Below are 16997 nucleotides of genomic sequence, written 5' to 3'. Positions count from 1 at the left end.
GCGTATGGTACAGGTGGGCCAATAAATGGTACGTTTTTTAGGTGGGCGAATAAATGGTACACTTACCCTATTGTACGTTAAAGATACTTTCTCCATTAAGGTTCGAAGGATATGAGGTTTAACGAGAGTCAAATTGGAGGTAGTTATGGGTCTTAAAAGGTTTCTTGTGCTAGCATTGGAAACACAAATTATATCTCGCTCTCTCAAGTCGTGTTATTTTCTGTAAAACGTACAAAGAGAGAGAGAGAGAGAGAGAGAGAGAGAGAGAGAGAGAGAGATGGGTCTTAAAAGGTTTCTTGTGCTAGCATTGGAAACACAAATTATATCTCGCTCTCTCAAGTCGTGTTATTTTCTGTAAAACGTACGAAGAGAGAGAGAGGGAGGGAGGGAGAGGGAGGATAGCTATTGAGAAAGAAAACAATTGAGATCGAGAGTAAGAGCGAAAAATATGGAGAAAAAAAATGAAAACTCACCCACTCTCTTTCTCTCTCTCCCTCTCACCCACACTCTCTCTCACTCATCTCACTCTGGCAAACATTAATATTATTAGACGAACAAAAACACGACCTAATAACTCGGTGAATATTAGCTACTGAACTGGAAAGCGGGAAATGAAATCAAAATGGCGGCGAGGATGCTGATCGAGATTGGGGAGATGTTGATGGCTGAGTCAACAGTCAGTCAGCACACAGGAAATGATGTTTTCCAAACGCGATGCAGACTGGAACGCACGGAGAGAGGGGAAAACGCCGAAATGTATAATAGATAATAGCATTAATAGCCTCACAATGGAAAATTTGTTTTTGGTTCGGTGATATTGTGTCAATGGAGAATTTATTTCAAAAAATGATAGACGAAAATGTTAAATTTGTACATTATGAAACATAATTTGATCTGTCAGTCTTGGATACGGATATTTCATGTTTAGGGGTTTCTGGTTGAATTCCGTGTCCATCGGTAGGTAATACTTACATACCTGATATAATAACAACATCTATGACATCTACCTATATAAATTTATATGATTAACTATATAAATTTACATCTACCTATATAAATTTATATCATTTATCGCTGTTGGTTTTTATCCTCTACTTTTCAGTAAGCCATATTTTTACTCATCCCTATGTATTACCATATTGGAGAAATAGAGGAGTTTTGGCGTCTCCACTAATGCTAAACTTTACCCCTTTGCTTGTAACCTGTAATTAATTCTACCGTGCAACTGACCTGTAAGGACTATTGTTTGTATTATTTACTCTGTTTCTGTTACCCGTTAGGTACCTAAATATATATTATGCTGTCATATTTATTTATTTTCTAATTTTCTTCCCCAGGTGGCGTGGTTGCGGGTAGACACCCAAACGATCCTAACCATTCAAACCCACGTGATCACCAAGAACCACCGCATTGGTGTGACCCACAGTGAGACCAAAGCTTGGTACCTTCACATTCGAGAAGTAAGGGAGTCGGACCGAGGATGGTACATGTGTCAAGTGAACACAGACCCGATGAAGAGTCAAGTGGGATACCTGGAGGTTGTGGGTGAGTGGCATGCTTTATTGTGAAACACCTTCCATAATCTTTTATAGGTTAATTCTTTTCTAATTGGATACAAATGATACAATACACATCATGTGAATTACATTCATAATTACAGTCGACTCAGCTTGGGCGAAAGAGCCTGAGTGAGCTCTCCATTTCAAAGAACTACCAGTTTTACTTGGGAATCTAGGGATCGTTATTGATTCTAGTCTTTAGTCTTTAGACTCTTTCAAAGTAATAATTCGAAAGCTATGTTTAGCGTTTGGAGAGATTTTCGGTCGAACGCTTCAGTTGGTTTAGTTTAATAAGCGTACAAAGCTTTTACAAGCTTACAAAGCTTATAAAGAATTAATAGGTGTGAATAAGACTTGAGTTAGGTGGGTAATTACCATGATAGTCACATGACGTGATTTTTCAACTCACGTTATTTCACATGTTGTGCCATGACGATAACAACTTACCTATGGCACGCTTATGAGTTAATTTTCCATTAGCTCTTCAAGGTTTTAGGATTCGAACCCTCACACTCCTGCTTATCTGGCGATTACAGAGACTTTTATCCAGATAGTTCAAACCTAGACATACTTCTATCAAAAATTCAAAAGACTCAAATTACCCTTTCCTACATGAGCACCAGGCTTTGAAATTACATCTTCTTCTACGACTAATTAAAATCTTTCCAACCTACTAATCAACATCGAACTGCAGACCTCCCAGTTAAAGGTTCAAGGTCACACTTCCACTTCACCGTCTGACTCCCTAACCTTTCGCCTTCAACCTTTTGACTCTATCAACCTCGCCAAGTTTCCATTTTACTTTTTCCTTTGAATATTTCCTCTCGTAATAATGAACAATCATCGTCATAAAAGAAAATATTTCAATTCATTTTCCTTGACACGATTTTCCGCTTTCGAAAATTTCCAATTTGAGCTTCGCCCTCCTTCTTGCCTTCTCTTGGGTATGATTACAGAACTCTCAACTAGCACCGGAAATGAATTATTTTCTTTGCAATTAAAGTCACTCCTAATGGTTAAGCAATAGGTTTCTATGTAGCTCTCTACAACTTTCCACATACCTAGCTATTACAGATATACAATAGCTAGCTTTAGAATTTATATGAGGTACCTATACCTAGTTATTATGAGTATAATTGGTTCGGAACAGGAAAGTAAAAACGTTTCGAAATGGAAAATGACGGTAGCCTTTGATTATTTCTAGCCCCTAATAGGAACATGAAGGAAATTAAAATAAAATTACCAATTCAAGAAAACAAGAAAAGAGGGGGAGATAAACTTGTAATCACAGTGAGCGAGAATTTTAGTGGAGACTTTTCTAGTTGGCAGTGTAGGTACCTACTCGTAACCACTCATTTAACTGTATGTGAACGCAATGTTCCAGTAACTTGCATGCATGCAAGTGTGAACAGAGAACTAGATGATAGACCATTTGCATGCAAGTTACTTGGCCCATGCACGTGCAAGCTACTTGACTACTGGTGTACCTATTGAATGAAGTCTCCTACAGAATGAAGTCTCAAAAAAAAAAAAAAATCAATATTGAAAAACATGAAACATTAATGGTTCCGTACACAATAAAATGTCTGATACACTAAGCTAAAATAATATCATGACTATCTTCGATCTAAACCTCCAATCTCCAGATCCAAATTCCATTCCGCTAACCACTGCACTACGGAGCGAAGAGGAGGTTGGTTTCTTTCAAAATTTACGAGAGTTTCAACTATTCCAGATCAAAAATACATTGCCTCTAGTCACTAGATAATACCAGAGATATTGGTTTTAATTCCAGATCCATTCCAGAAAAATTGATTTCTTTCCAGATTTTCTGTCAACTTTTAGATAAACAGGTCACTTTTTTACTTTCCTTATCCTATAGGAAGGAAAGTAATGTAATCGGGTCAAATTTTCGATGGTCAGTTTTTAGTGCCAAAACACGTTTTGAGGTCCCTAGAGCCTAAATACAAAGTTTCAGCCATTGGTCCGTGTGTGTGTCTGGCTGTAAACAAAATATCTCGAGAACGGTAAGAACTAGAAAGTTGAAATTTGGTATGTAGATGTCAAATGTGACAAGGATGCAACAGCCTATCACACCATGGGACTGCTGCCGCTTTGAAATTTTCCGGAGCTTTTTCACACTGCTTTCAAGGGGTCCTGCTTCAACGACTGATAACTCTAAAATGAAAGTAAACATAACCTCAAAGTGCTCATATGTTTTTTCACAAAGATATCAGCTATTTTATCATATTTTTAAATATTTTTTTACTTCCTCCAGAAGCATTCAGTCAGCATTCAAAACATTTTACTGAGTTGGTGCAAAGTCACCCGGGCAGGTGCAAAGTCACCTCAGATGACGGTTCCTAACATTTTAAAACTAGAGATAAAGGGAAAACAATTTGGAGCACACGTTTGTCTACTCCCCCATTCTATCCTCATTCAAAAAATTTTAGCCCTGTCTCTTAAGCACCCATAATGGGTTGTTCAGTCTATAACGTCCCACATTACTTCCCCACTCCCTTTTCCATGTAATTACTACCTATGACATCAAACTCGTCTGCCGAGAAAAATTAATTCTTGTACCTATTCCACGCAAGATCGTGTCATAAAACCTAATGCCCTCCATTCTCAAAATATTACCTAACGTGAACCTTAACGTTCTAATAAGAAGAAGGAAATTTAATGGCCCGGTGCTCACAGGAAAGATTGTTAAGCTTAATGATACCTGAACGCCCGAAGATGAACATGAGCATGGAAGACGAAAATTCCACGAAATTTGTCGGTAATAGTCTGTATGTGTCTTGTAAGTATGAATAGCTCAGGGAGGGATATTAGGAGCTACCTATGTATGAGAGATAGAAGTAGAAATACACTACAAGAACTACAATCACATAAATAATTTTATTAAGATTTAGTTCAGATCAGTCTAAAATCAATCAAAGCTCAGAGGTGAAAATAATCAAAGTCTGAACGTACCTTTTTCTTCGCTAATCAAAAAACCGTGGTAAAAATATTATCCTATTCTCCTGACCACGAATACCTATTTACCTACGCTTATAAACTTTCGGCCTCCTTGAACTTTGGCCGAAAATAGACTTCAATCTGAATCTTTTGTCTAAAACACTCTTCGCCTACAAATTCCGCAAAATTTTCCGCCCAATACCCGATACCGCCAAACTGTTTCAAGAAACTTTTCAAGGTAACGTCACAGTTTTTTTTCCCTCCTATCTTGCCTACGGTTTTCACAAGCCACGGAATCTGTGGGGAACACAAAGTTCGCCGTTTGTTTTAAATTGAAATTCAGGAATATTTTTCCCCGATAAGGAACAAAGATATATCGAAGGGGGGAACTCTCGAGACACGTTTTGGTGGTTTTGTTTGTGTCTTTTTTCTCCTCGTGAAAGTAGTAAAAATAAGAAAAAAACAAATCAAGTGAGCACGCGACATAGAACGGAAAGGAGAAGAAGCAGTGGGAGAAAAAGAAGAAAGGGAAGAAGGGGGAGGAGGAAGAGAAGAAAAAGAAGAAGAAGAAGAAGAAGAAGAAGAAGAAGAAGAAGGAGAAGAAGAGACAACACTTTTCTGCATGTCTGAAGTGATTTTTCAACTCACGTTATTTCACATGTTGTGCCATGACGATAACAACTTACCTATGGCACGCTTATGAGTTAATTTTCCATTAGTTCTTCAAGGTTTTAGGATTCGAACCCTTACACTCCTGCTTATCTGGCGATTACAGAGACTTTTATCCAGATAGTCCAAACCTAGACATACCTACTTCAAAAATTCAAAAGACTCAAATTACCCTTTCCTACATGAGCACCAGGCTTTGAAATTACATCTTCTTCTACGACTAATTAAAATCTTTCCAACCTACTAATCAACATCGAACTGCAGACCTCCCAGTTAAAGGTTCAAGGTCACACTTCCACTTCACCGTCTGACTCCCTAACCTTTCGCCTTCAACCTTTTGACTCTATCAACCTCGCCAAGTTTCCATTTTACTTTTTCCTTTGAATATTTCCTCTCGTAATAATGAACAATCATCGTCATAAAAGAAAATATTTCAATTCATTTTCCTTGACACGATTTTCCGCTTTCGAAAATTTCCAATTTGAGCTTCGCCCTCCTTCTTGCCTTCTCTTGGGTATGATTACAGAACTCTCAACTAGCACCGGAAATGAATTATTTTCTTTGCAATTAAAGTCACTCCTAATGGTTAAGCAATAGGTTTCTACGTAGCTCTCTACAACTTTCCACATACCTAGCTGGAATTATTTTCTTTGCAATTAAAGTCACTCCTAATGGTTAAGCAATAGGTTTCTACGTAGCTCTCTACAACTTTCCACATACCTAGCTATTACAGATATGTATACAATAGCTAGCTTTAGAATTTATATGAGGTACCTATACCTAGTTATTATGAGTATAATTGGTTCGGAACAGGAAAGTAAAAACGTTTCGAAACGGAAAATGACGGTAGCCTTTGATTATGGCTAGCTTTAGAATTTATATGAGGTACCTATACCTAGTTATTATGAGTATAATTGGTTCGGAACAGGAAAGTAAAAACGTTTCGAAACAGAAAATGACGGTAGCCTTTGATTATTAGCTAGCTTTAGAATTTATATGAGGTACCTATACCTAGTTATTATGAGTATAATTGGTTCGGAACAGGAAAGTAAAAACGTTTCGAAATGGAAAATGACGGTAGCCTTTGATTATTTCTAGCCCCTAATAGGAACATGAAGGAAATTAAAATAAAATTACCAATTCAAGAAAACAAGAAAAGAGGGGGAGATAAACTTGTAATCACAGTGAGCGAGAATTTTAGTGGAGACTTTTCTAGTTGGCAGTGTAGGTACCTACTCGTAACCACTCATTTAACTGTATGTGAACGCAATGTTCCAGTAACTTGCATGCATGCAAGTGTGAACAGAGAACTAGATGATAGACCATTTGCATGCAAGTTACTTGGCCCATGCACGTGCAAGCTACTTGACTACTGGTGTACCTATTGAATGAAGTCTCCTACAGAATGAAGTCTCAAAAAAAAAAAAAAATCAATATTGAAAAACATGAAACATTAATGGTTCCGTACACAATAAAATGTCTGATACACTAAGCTAAAATAATATCATGACTATCTTCGATCTAAACCTCCAATCTCCAGATCCAAATTCCATTCCGCTAACCACTGCACTACGGAGCGAAGAGGAGGTTGGTTTCTTTCAAAATTTACGAGAGTTTCAACTATTCCAGATCAAAAATACATTGCCTCTAGTCACTAGATAATACCAGAGATATTGGTTTTAATTCCAGATCCATTCCAGAAAAATTGATTTCTTTCCAGATTTTCTGTCAACTTTTAGATAAACAGGTCACATGACATCAATAAAAAACAACCACAGTCATTCGCCTCAAGCAAGGAGAGTTAAATTACATGAAAACCAACACATCCTAGTAAAGCTTGGGTAGATATACATATAAAACAAAGTATTACTATGCTTTTTTTACAAAAATTACAGCTAACTTTTTTTTCGAAGATTTTTTCTCCCTTGGACCAGAAAACTTTAAAGTTCTTTATTAATAGGGTAACAAATGTCATGGAGCGTAAAAAACATAACTTTTTTCTCTGTGTGAAATGGAATTTCGTTCCTTATTTACTGTGACATCGGTTTTTTTTCCATGTTCAAGTTTCGGTACCAAGAGGAAGTAGGAGGAGGAGGTTTGGTTCCTACAATGGAGGGAGGAGGAAGCGAAAGAGAAAGAAATGAATTATGAGAAAAACGTTTGTGAAGAAAAAACGGTGAAATTTATATTTTAATTTCTCTCTATTCGTTAGGAAAGAAATGATCGACAATTTTAAAACTTTTTTACGTCGACTTTTTATTCGCCTTTGAAGTCTTAAGTTGCAGTGTCTGTGACGACTTTTTTGCATTTATTTAATGAAAAAATAATATCTCAATTTCTTTATAATTAAATCTCAATTCACCCCTTTTCTCGTCTCATACCTACCTAGGAAAGTTAGAACTGATGGCGTAATGCATTTTTTCAAAGAGGTTTGACAGAGGGAACTGTAACTGCTAGGGTCTTATCGTCCCGAAATCGAAGAGAGAAGGAAGACAGGATAGGAAAAAAGCCAGCCGTTCCGAGATCGAACATTATCCCATCAGGATAAAATCCGCCACGGGCGGGAATCGAACCCGCGGCCTAGCGCTTACAAGGCAGACGCGCCACCAACCAAGCTAACGTAATGCATTGTGCAATACTTTGATGCAGGCACATGTAATTATGTAAAATGCATTATAGTAATGTCTAATTAGGTGCCAATTTTTAACTTTATTCTTTTAAGTTCCGTAAACTGAGGTGACTTTGCACCACTTTTACTCAAATTTTTGGATACCTTGTTATAACTTTGCAACCAAATAGTTTTCAGCGTTAAAAATGCTATGAAAAGGTAGCCAAAGAGTTTAGCTTTATTTTTAATTAATTTGATTAGTGTAAAAGTTAGGGTAAAAGAACACTCAAATAAGCATCATTCAATAGGATAAGGAAAGTCGTGTGATGTTCACACCAGATTTTCTTCTGTTTCCAGTTCCTCCCGACATATTGGACTACCCCACCAGTACAGACATGGTCATCAGGGAGGGCAGTAATGTCACCCTAAAGTGTGCCGCCTCTGGGTCACCTAAACCCAACATTACCTGGAGGAGAGAGGGGGGAGAGCTTATAGCGCAGGGGAACGGCCAAGAGGGTAAGTTTGAAGTAAAATTCAATTGCGGATGTTTTTTTTTTTAAATATTTTGCGGTTTATAGGTTATTTTTTACCTTAAATGCCATCGCCAGAATGAATGCCTTTTTATTTCTAACCTAAAACACCTACACCTCACAGAAAAAAAACAAAAATTATTAACAAGTATCTGATGTCTTTTAGAAAATGACAATATACGTAGGTTTATGTAGGTATTTATGAAATTGGCATTTTCCTGAGTTCGTCATAATGATTTTGCTACCCCCTCACGTTATTCTGTTTTCAATGAGACTCAAGTAGTCTAGTTATTAAAGAAAAGAGAAAAGACGACTCGTATCTCTATCAGAAGAATCGATTCAGCTTATGAAGAATTGAACCGTTTCCTCGCAAATGTACTTTTAGATATTAGGTATATCATTATTGACCACTGTCAAAAACTCTATTACCGAGCATTAAAGATCATAGTACCTCTATTACCAACCATTAGAGATCATAGTACCTACCTTTATTACAGAAAATTATAGAACATAAAGGTGCCCTTAGTATCTTTATTATCTAAAGACCATTACGTAAGATCTTCGTATACAGATCACGTTACAATTCCAGATTGCTTCAGAATTAGAGTACTGTTTTATATTGGAATAATAAAGAGATAATCGATCTAATTTCTATGATGGCCTCGGTATGTTTTGTTTTCTCATTTGTACAAGATGGGCTGACTATTATTGTTGTAGGAAAGGGAGGGTGGATCATATTGGAGGTCTTATGTTCAGCATTACAAATGGAGAAAACCTGGTCATGAATGAAAACTTGACCCATGTACTGGGTGTACGAGTATTTTGTTCTAGATTTTCTATAATAACTATGTATTTCTGCCTCATGGATGGGTTTTACAGTCTCGATTTTGTATGTATCACCCTAGATTTTTTTTTTTTTATTATTATGATTTTTTTTTTGTCTTTATCTTCGAGATTTTCCCTTTTTTAAGAGGACGAAGAAGAAGAAGAAGAAGAAGAAGAAGAAGAAGAAGAAGAAGTATGTAGGTACCTACTTATTATAGGAGGGAGAGGAGGAGGAGGAGAAGAAGGAGAAAAATTAGGACAAGAAGAAGAAAAGAAGAAGGAGAAGAAGAAAAGAAAACGGTAGAAAATGATCAAAATTGATATGGAACATACAGTAATGGCTTGCAGAGTTTGGGTTTCAGGTCACGTGTCCCTGTTTTTCTCCGTCACTTAGGACATTGAGAATGACAACCTCCGGGTGTCTGTCTGATGGGGAGTGGGGGGGGGGAAGAAGAAGGAAGGATTTGAAGAAGAACTCGGGACAAGGAGGAGGAGAAGGAAGAGGAGGAAGAAGATATATGGAAGGCAATGTGTGAAAGAAAAAGGCAAAGGGGACAGGAATGAGAACAAGGAGGAAGAGCAGGAGAACTAGAAGGAAGATGAAACAGACGGAAGAGGAGAGGAGAAAGAAGGGATATAAAAGACAAGGGGCAGGGAACAAGAACAGGAAGGAGAAGAAGAAGAAGAAGAAGAAGAAGAAGAAGAAGAAGAAGAAGAAAAAGAAGGAGAACGAAGAATAAGGAGGTAGAGAAGGGTATAAAAAAACGACCATGGGAAGAAGGAAAAGTAGGGAAATGAAGAGGAGGGATGAGAACAAGGGATAAGAAAGGAAAGAGTAGAAGAAGATAAGGAGAGGAGAAGTGATGATATACTACCAACTTTTTTGTGCTGGTTGTCAAACTCTCTGATTCACTATATGTAGATAGGGTCAAGGTTGACATTTTACTTTCTATTATTAGATAAATACATCTACATACATGTCACTGCGATTATAAGGATAAATTGAAGCAAAAATTTCAATCAAAAAGGATTTTTTTTTGTCTACTCATAGACAAAGTGGACCTAACCAATGTTAACCGAAGTGGAGTAAGCTTTACCCAAAACTTTGTCCAGCGATGTTTTCTAAGTTCCCATGGGTTATGTTTGTTTAGCGGGGGAGAAAATCGGGAATTTTTCCTCTCAACCTACCAGGAACCTACGTGTAATATAATTGCATAAAAAAATCGCCTAAACAATGGAAAATTTATGAATTAGAATCACAAAGGCCAGATTGAAATTCAGAATGTAGGCGGAGGTGTGCAAAACGTTGTACCTACACAAATCATTTCCATTTCTTCGGGAAATGTCAAGCACTGAATTTAATTTACAAAGCTATTAAAGCACTTGACAGAGGAGAAAAAAATCTACCTACCCCAATACAATGCGTTTTTTTTTCCTGTCGTTCTGGAGATTTTTTTGGGATATTCGAAATTTAGCTCTTGGTAAATATACCTACGTAGGTATGTATGTAAATAAATTCGGAAATTTACAAAACAATGGAACGTTTTGATTTAAGGTCGTCATAAAAACGCATTGTAGGTAGGTACATACCTATACCTACCTATACAATAAAGTAGGTAGAAAGTTATAGGATGGATAAATTGAGAATGATGGTACCTACTACGTACCTATATTGGTAGGTACATACATAAATATAATTTAAAGTGTGGGGAGGGCGGGGGGAACAGTACCTACCTATAAAAATATAGGAATAAAGACAGTACCTATGAATATAGAAACGTACGAGTACCTATACAACATGTTGTACTTACTAAAAACATTTCTATTATATTAAACCAAAGCATACAATAACACAGTACGGTTCAAGCTAAATTATATTGCTTTTCAAGTCAGGAGGAGGTTCCACGGCTGACATTTTGTTTAATGTTTACATTTACATTATTGTTGTAGGGAGACTATTCCAGAAATCCAGGACAAAAAACTTATACGTACCTCTATTACATATAAATTATTATGTTCCAGATAAATAAAAAAACTATAAATTAAACTTTGAACAGAGTAATGGAGAAGATTGTATTTGGAGGTGGGTCTGAAATGTTTAGACCTTATTTATTTGTTCGGGAGTTTTGGGTGTTCGATTTTATTCCTGGCTTTTTTCAAGTCTTTAGCAGAAAGACATCCTTTTCGACCTACTTGCTGAAATGTGTAACAAAAACCTAGTGATGCTTGAAATATCTGCACACTAAAAGCTGAATACCCAAGAACTCTATAAAGTTCTTTTTATCTTGGCATTTGTTAACTAAAACCGGCTTATGATTTCGGTGAACTCTATCTCCTCCTTGAGCCCTAAAAATAGGTCATACATAATACCTAATACCCGTAGGTAGTTAGGTACTTTCTTGAATTTTCATTTACCGTAAAACAATTCATAGACTGTATTGCTAAAGAAAAATAAAACAATGTCACCGTAGGTAAAACAGAGTAATAGGTATTTGTACATTATTCAACTATAAAAAGAAAGGTTAAAGTGTGAGTTTACAAACATAGGAAGAAAATAAAAAGGAAAATACCTAATTTATGTTTGTATGTTAGTATGTATGTTTGATTTATGCTCTATTTGTAAGACTCAAAATTTATGTGCGCTAAGGAATCATAATGTATGATGGGGATTTGGGTGGTACCTACCTACCTGGGTTAAAAAAAAGTTAACCAGGCGTAGAAATAGTTTTTTACACAAAGAAAACTAAATTTTAAATAGGTAAATAAATAAAACAAAAACTCAATATTTTTGGAGTTTTATAAAAAATACACAGGACGCACATAGTTGGAACTTGTGAGTGTGATTTACTTATGGTCACCCGTAGAAGTTTGGTGATGCTTGAAATATCTGCACACTAAAAGCTGAATACCCAAGAACTCTATAAAGTTCTTTTTATCTTGGCATTTGTTAACTAAAACCCGTAAAACCGGCTTATGATTTCGGTGAGCTCTATCTCCTCCTTGAGCCCTAAAAATAGGTCATACATAATACCTAATACCCGTAGGTAGTTGGGTACTTTCTTGAATTTTCATTTACCGTAAAACAATTCATAGATACTGTATTGCTAAAGAAAAGTAAAACAATGTCACCGTAGGTAAAACAGAGTAATAGGTATTTGTACATTATTCAACTATTAAAAAGAAAGGTTAAAGTGTGAGTTTACAAACATAGGAAGAAAATAAAAAGAAAAATAATTTATGTTTGTATGTTAGAACATGATTTATGCTCTATTTGTAAGACTCAAAATTTATGTGCGCTGAGGAATCATGATGTATGATGGGGATTTGGGTGGTACCTACCTACCTGGGTTAAAAAAAAGTTAACCATGCGTAGAAATAGGTTTTTACACAAAGAAAACTAAATTTTAAATAAATAAATAAAATAAAAACTCAATATTTTTGGACCTTTATAAAAAAATACACAGGACGCACATAGTTGGAACCTGTAAGTGTGATTTACTTATGGTCACCCGTAGAAGTTCACACCAGGTGTTTTGCTATAAGGATTTATGAGTACCTACCTGGTGTATTCAGTTTGACAAAGCCACTGGAAAGGGATTTTTCTTTCGAAGTAGATTGCACTCTTCAAAAAACTGCCAGCTAACTAACTGCATGCTTCGTTTATTATCCCACGGTTGCACGCTGGTCCACTCCCTGACTTACGTCCTCTAAACAAACAGAAAGTGGAAATGATTAGATAATTTTGATTCTCCCATTTCTCCCACCCACAATAGCACAAGAAAAATGTAGAAAATTTGAAGAAAAATCACATACCACATCATTATTCGATTTATTCTTATCTCTAGAAATCCAGGTGATAATAACTACTTCTCAGAACTTAAAGAAATGAACATCATAATACCTATTATCATATAATTATAAAAAAATAAAAAACTCTTGACTTTAAGTTTTACAGATTTCATATATTTTATCGATACTTAATTAAAACAAATAATTGTACCTTGGTATCGATAAAATATATGAAATCTGTAAAACTTAAAGACAAGAGTTTTTTTATTTTTTAATAGTTCAAAGTTTTACCAAGTGTAATTTTGGTCTTATTATAATATCATAATTATAATTGGTTGAACATCTGGGGAAAGAAATGACACCCTTCTTATCTGTAAAACTTAAAGACAAGAGTTTTTTTATTTTTTAATAGTTCAAAGTTTTACCAAGTGTAATTTTGGTCTTATTATAATATCATATACGTATAGGTAATTGGTTGAACATCTTGGGGAAGAAATGACATCCTTTTTGTATTCGTAAATAACGCCAAAATCCAGAATATTTTCTGATAACAGGTAGAGGTAGTACTCGTACCAGAAGATATGTAGGTAGCAGGATAAGTCAGATTTAAGTGGGAATTAAGGGTGATGTACAGAGAGGAGCTGTTCATATTTTTTGAAGATGATTTTTTTTTCTTTTGCTGAGAAATCCAATTATTTTTTTTTGGTGTATTCAGTTTGACAAAGCCACTGGAAAGGGATTTTTCTTTCGAAGTAGATTGCACTCTTCAAAAAACTGCCAGCTAACTAACTCCCCCGTTTACTATCCCACGGTTGGATGCTAGTCCATTCCCTGACTTACGTCCCCTAAACAGACAGAAAGTGGAAATGATTAGACAATTTTGATTCTCCCATTTCTCCCACCCACAATAGCACGAGAAAAATATAGAAAATTTGAAGAAAAATCACATATCACATCATTATTCGATTTATTCTTATCTCTAGAAATCCAGGTGATAATAACTACTTCTCAGAACTTAAAGAAATGAACATCATAATACCTATTATCATATAATTATAAAAAAATAAAAAACTCTTGACTTTAAGTTTTACAGATTTCATATATTTTATCGATACTTAATTAAAACAAATAATTGTACCTTGGTATCGATAAAATATATGAAATCTGTAAAACTTAAAGACAAGAGTTTTTTTATTTTTTAATAGTTCAAAGTTTTACCAAGTGTAATTTTGGTCTTATTATAATATCATAATTATAATTGGTTGAACATCTGGGGAAAGAAATGACACCCTTCTTATATTCGTAAATAACGCCAAAATCCAGAATATTTTCTGATAACAGGTAGAGGTAGTACTCGTACCAGAAGATATGTAGGTAGCAGGATAAGTCAGATTTAAGTGGGAATTAAGGGTGATGTACAGAGAGGAGCTGTTCACATTTTTCGAAGATGATTTTTTTTCTTTTGCTGAGAAATCCAATTATTTTTTTTTCTCAGCGTTTTTTGACACTTAAAGCAAGAGAAAATAAGATGAGATATACTCAGCGACAGGAATTATTATAACTAGACGCGTCGGTGAAGGGGGGTTTGGGGGTGAAAAATGTAATAGAGATTTGAATATTTGAAACAGTAGAGGTAATAAATAGAGCAAGAGGACAACTATAATAAAAGTTACCTATGAGATTATAAATCATGGTACATATAAAAAAGAAATTTGATTTGAAAAAAAAAAAAGAGAACAGAAACTGGGTTTGAATAAAATCTTTGGACAATTGCCTAATTCTAATAGAATCCTCCACTGAATCACAAAATGAAAAGAAGAACATGCTAAGGTAAGAGAGATACGAAAGTCATGCAAAGTGATTTTACGGAATAGTGAAATGAAATTCATCACCTTTTTTTCTGGAATTGAGACTATTTTCGCCAGGATCATATTCTAATAGAATCCTCCACTGAATCACAAAATGAAAAGAAGAACATGCTAAGGTAAGAGAGATACGAAAGTCATGCAAAGTGATTTTACAGAATAGTGAAATGAAATTCATCACCTTTTTTTCTGGAATTGAGATTATTTTCCCCAGGATCATAGGATATTAGAATATTCAAGGAAGGTTAGTGAAATATAAGGTCACAATCATTTTGACAGAAGATGGATTGAAATCATGAAAGCTCACAGCTTCTTTTTTTGACAGCTTTTTCTGTGCTCTGAAGTGTTTAGCTGTTTGGTAACTGCCTCATGTTATCAACTGATGTCATTTACTGAGAGGTTGATTCAAAAAGAGAAAAATTATCCTTTTCATGTTGACAAAATGAAATTGTTTAGTCGTAAAAAAAGAAGACTCATGCACCTATTCCATTCACAATGGTGGCTCAAAAAGCCACCTTTTATATACTACATAGTCATATAATTGTTGCTTAACTTTAGTGACCTAATATATCCATATCAACTGATGTCATTTACTGAGAGGTTGATTCAAAAAGAGAATTATCATTTTCATGTTGACAAAATGAGACAAATGAAAATGAAATAATTGTTTAGTCGTAAAAAAAGACTCATGCACCTATTCCATTCACAATGGTGGCTCAAAAAGCCACCTTTTATAATATACTACATAGTTAATATTTTTGCTTAACTTTAGTGACCTAATATCCAAACTCCAAAACCAAAGCTTTATGCACTTTTGGCTAATTAGTCTGCATTTTGTATGAATGCCTTGTATTTGACTGTGTATGCAATGTGCAATGAACTAAAGATTAGTGGAGATATCAATTTTACTTCTAAATTGAATGGAACATTGAAAGTGTCAGTGTATCTACGTAATGATTACTTGGAAATTTAAAATAGATACATCTACCTATGTCAAATATTATCCACATAACTAATGTGGTTTTATTGTTGAAGTTCCTATATCAACTGATGTCATTTACTGAGAGGTTGATTCAAAAAGAGAATTATCATTTTCATGTTGACAAAATGAGACAAATGAAAATGAAATTGTTTAGTCGTAAAAAAAGACTCATGCACCTATTCCATTCACAATGGTGGCTCAAAAAGCCACCTTTTATAATATACTACATAGTTAATATTTTTGCTTAACTTTAGTGACCTAATATCCAAACTCCAAAACCAAAGCTTTATGCACTTTTGGCTAATTAGTCTACATTTTGTATGAATGCCTTGTATTTGACTGTGTATGCAATGTGCAATGAACTAAAGATTAGTGGAGATGTCAATTTTACTTCTAAGTTGAATGGAACTAAAAGTGTCAGTGTATCTACGTAATGATTACTTGGAAATATAAAATAGATACATCTATGTCAAATATTATCCACATAACTAATGTGGTTTTATTGTTGAAGTTCCTTTTTAGTAAATTCCCCGAGGACCACACTAATAGGTACCTCGAAAATTTGGATTTTGACTTTTTTTTTCACAAAAAATACTACGTATGAATCCACCCACCTGTCAGTTTATCATTTCGCTAAAAGCCTTGGTCACAGTGTATCCGCTAAATAATCATTAACTATTATGTTGTATCCATAGGTATTCAAATGTGTTCCATTATAAGGCCAAGAGGAAACCTCAATAAATATTTTCATACATTATCAGCCTCGATGGCCTAGCACTTCATTTTCCTAATGGGAATATGGGATATGGAAACTTGAAAGCGTTTCAAACGCGTACGATATCTAATAGATACCTGTATCTATGAGATATTAGCTTTGAAATAATTATCAAGTACCTATGCGGGTACACGTCATTGAGTACCAGAGATTATGTGTAGGAATGTAATATGTATGCATAATTAAATAGAATTTGTATAGGTACCAATATCCTGGTTTAGTTGATTATTTTTGGAATATCAAAGAGGACAAGTAAAATGTGCCAATGCCAATGTACCATGTTGCCTAACCTGTAAATAGCATCATTATTGAAGGATTAGATACTTCAGGTACTTACTCAACAATTCGCATTTATAGAGGTACAAATTTCATGTAGAGGTACAAATTTTATACCTAGATAATATACATCCTGGTTTAGTTGATTATTTTTGGAA

The 16997-nt window shown here is 35.0% G+C and overlaps 1 protein-coding gene across 1 annotated transcript in view; it reads left to right on the top strand.

The window, feature by feature from the left end:
• The window catches only part of LOC103510670 (neurotrimin-like), a gene marked incomplete at its 5' end in the record, with an annotated part of 31103 nt that overhangs the window by 196 nt on the left and 13910 nt on the right, over positions 1-16997 (top strand). The window contains 2 exons of the mRNA XM_026824670.1: positions 1338-1545; positions 8155-8317. Coding sequence (XP_026680471.1) covers positions 1338-1545; positions 8155-8317 — 371 coding nt within the window. The remainder of the gene's footprint in view (positions 1-1337; positions 1546-8154; positions 8318-16997) is intronic.

This window comes from Diaphorina citri, unplaced genomic scaffold (assembly GCF_000475195.1).
Source record: "Diaphorina citri unplaced genomic scaffold, Diaci psyllid genome assembly version 1.1 scaffold631, whole genome shotgun sequence".
Taxonomy (NCBI): domain Eukaryota; kingdom Metazoa; phylum Arthropoda; class Insecta; order Hemiptera; family Psyllidae; genus Diaphorina; species Diaphorina citri.
Note: the sequence above shows the minus strand (reverse complement) of the source record. Positions and strands in the feature narration are given on the sequence as shown.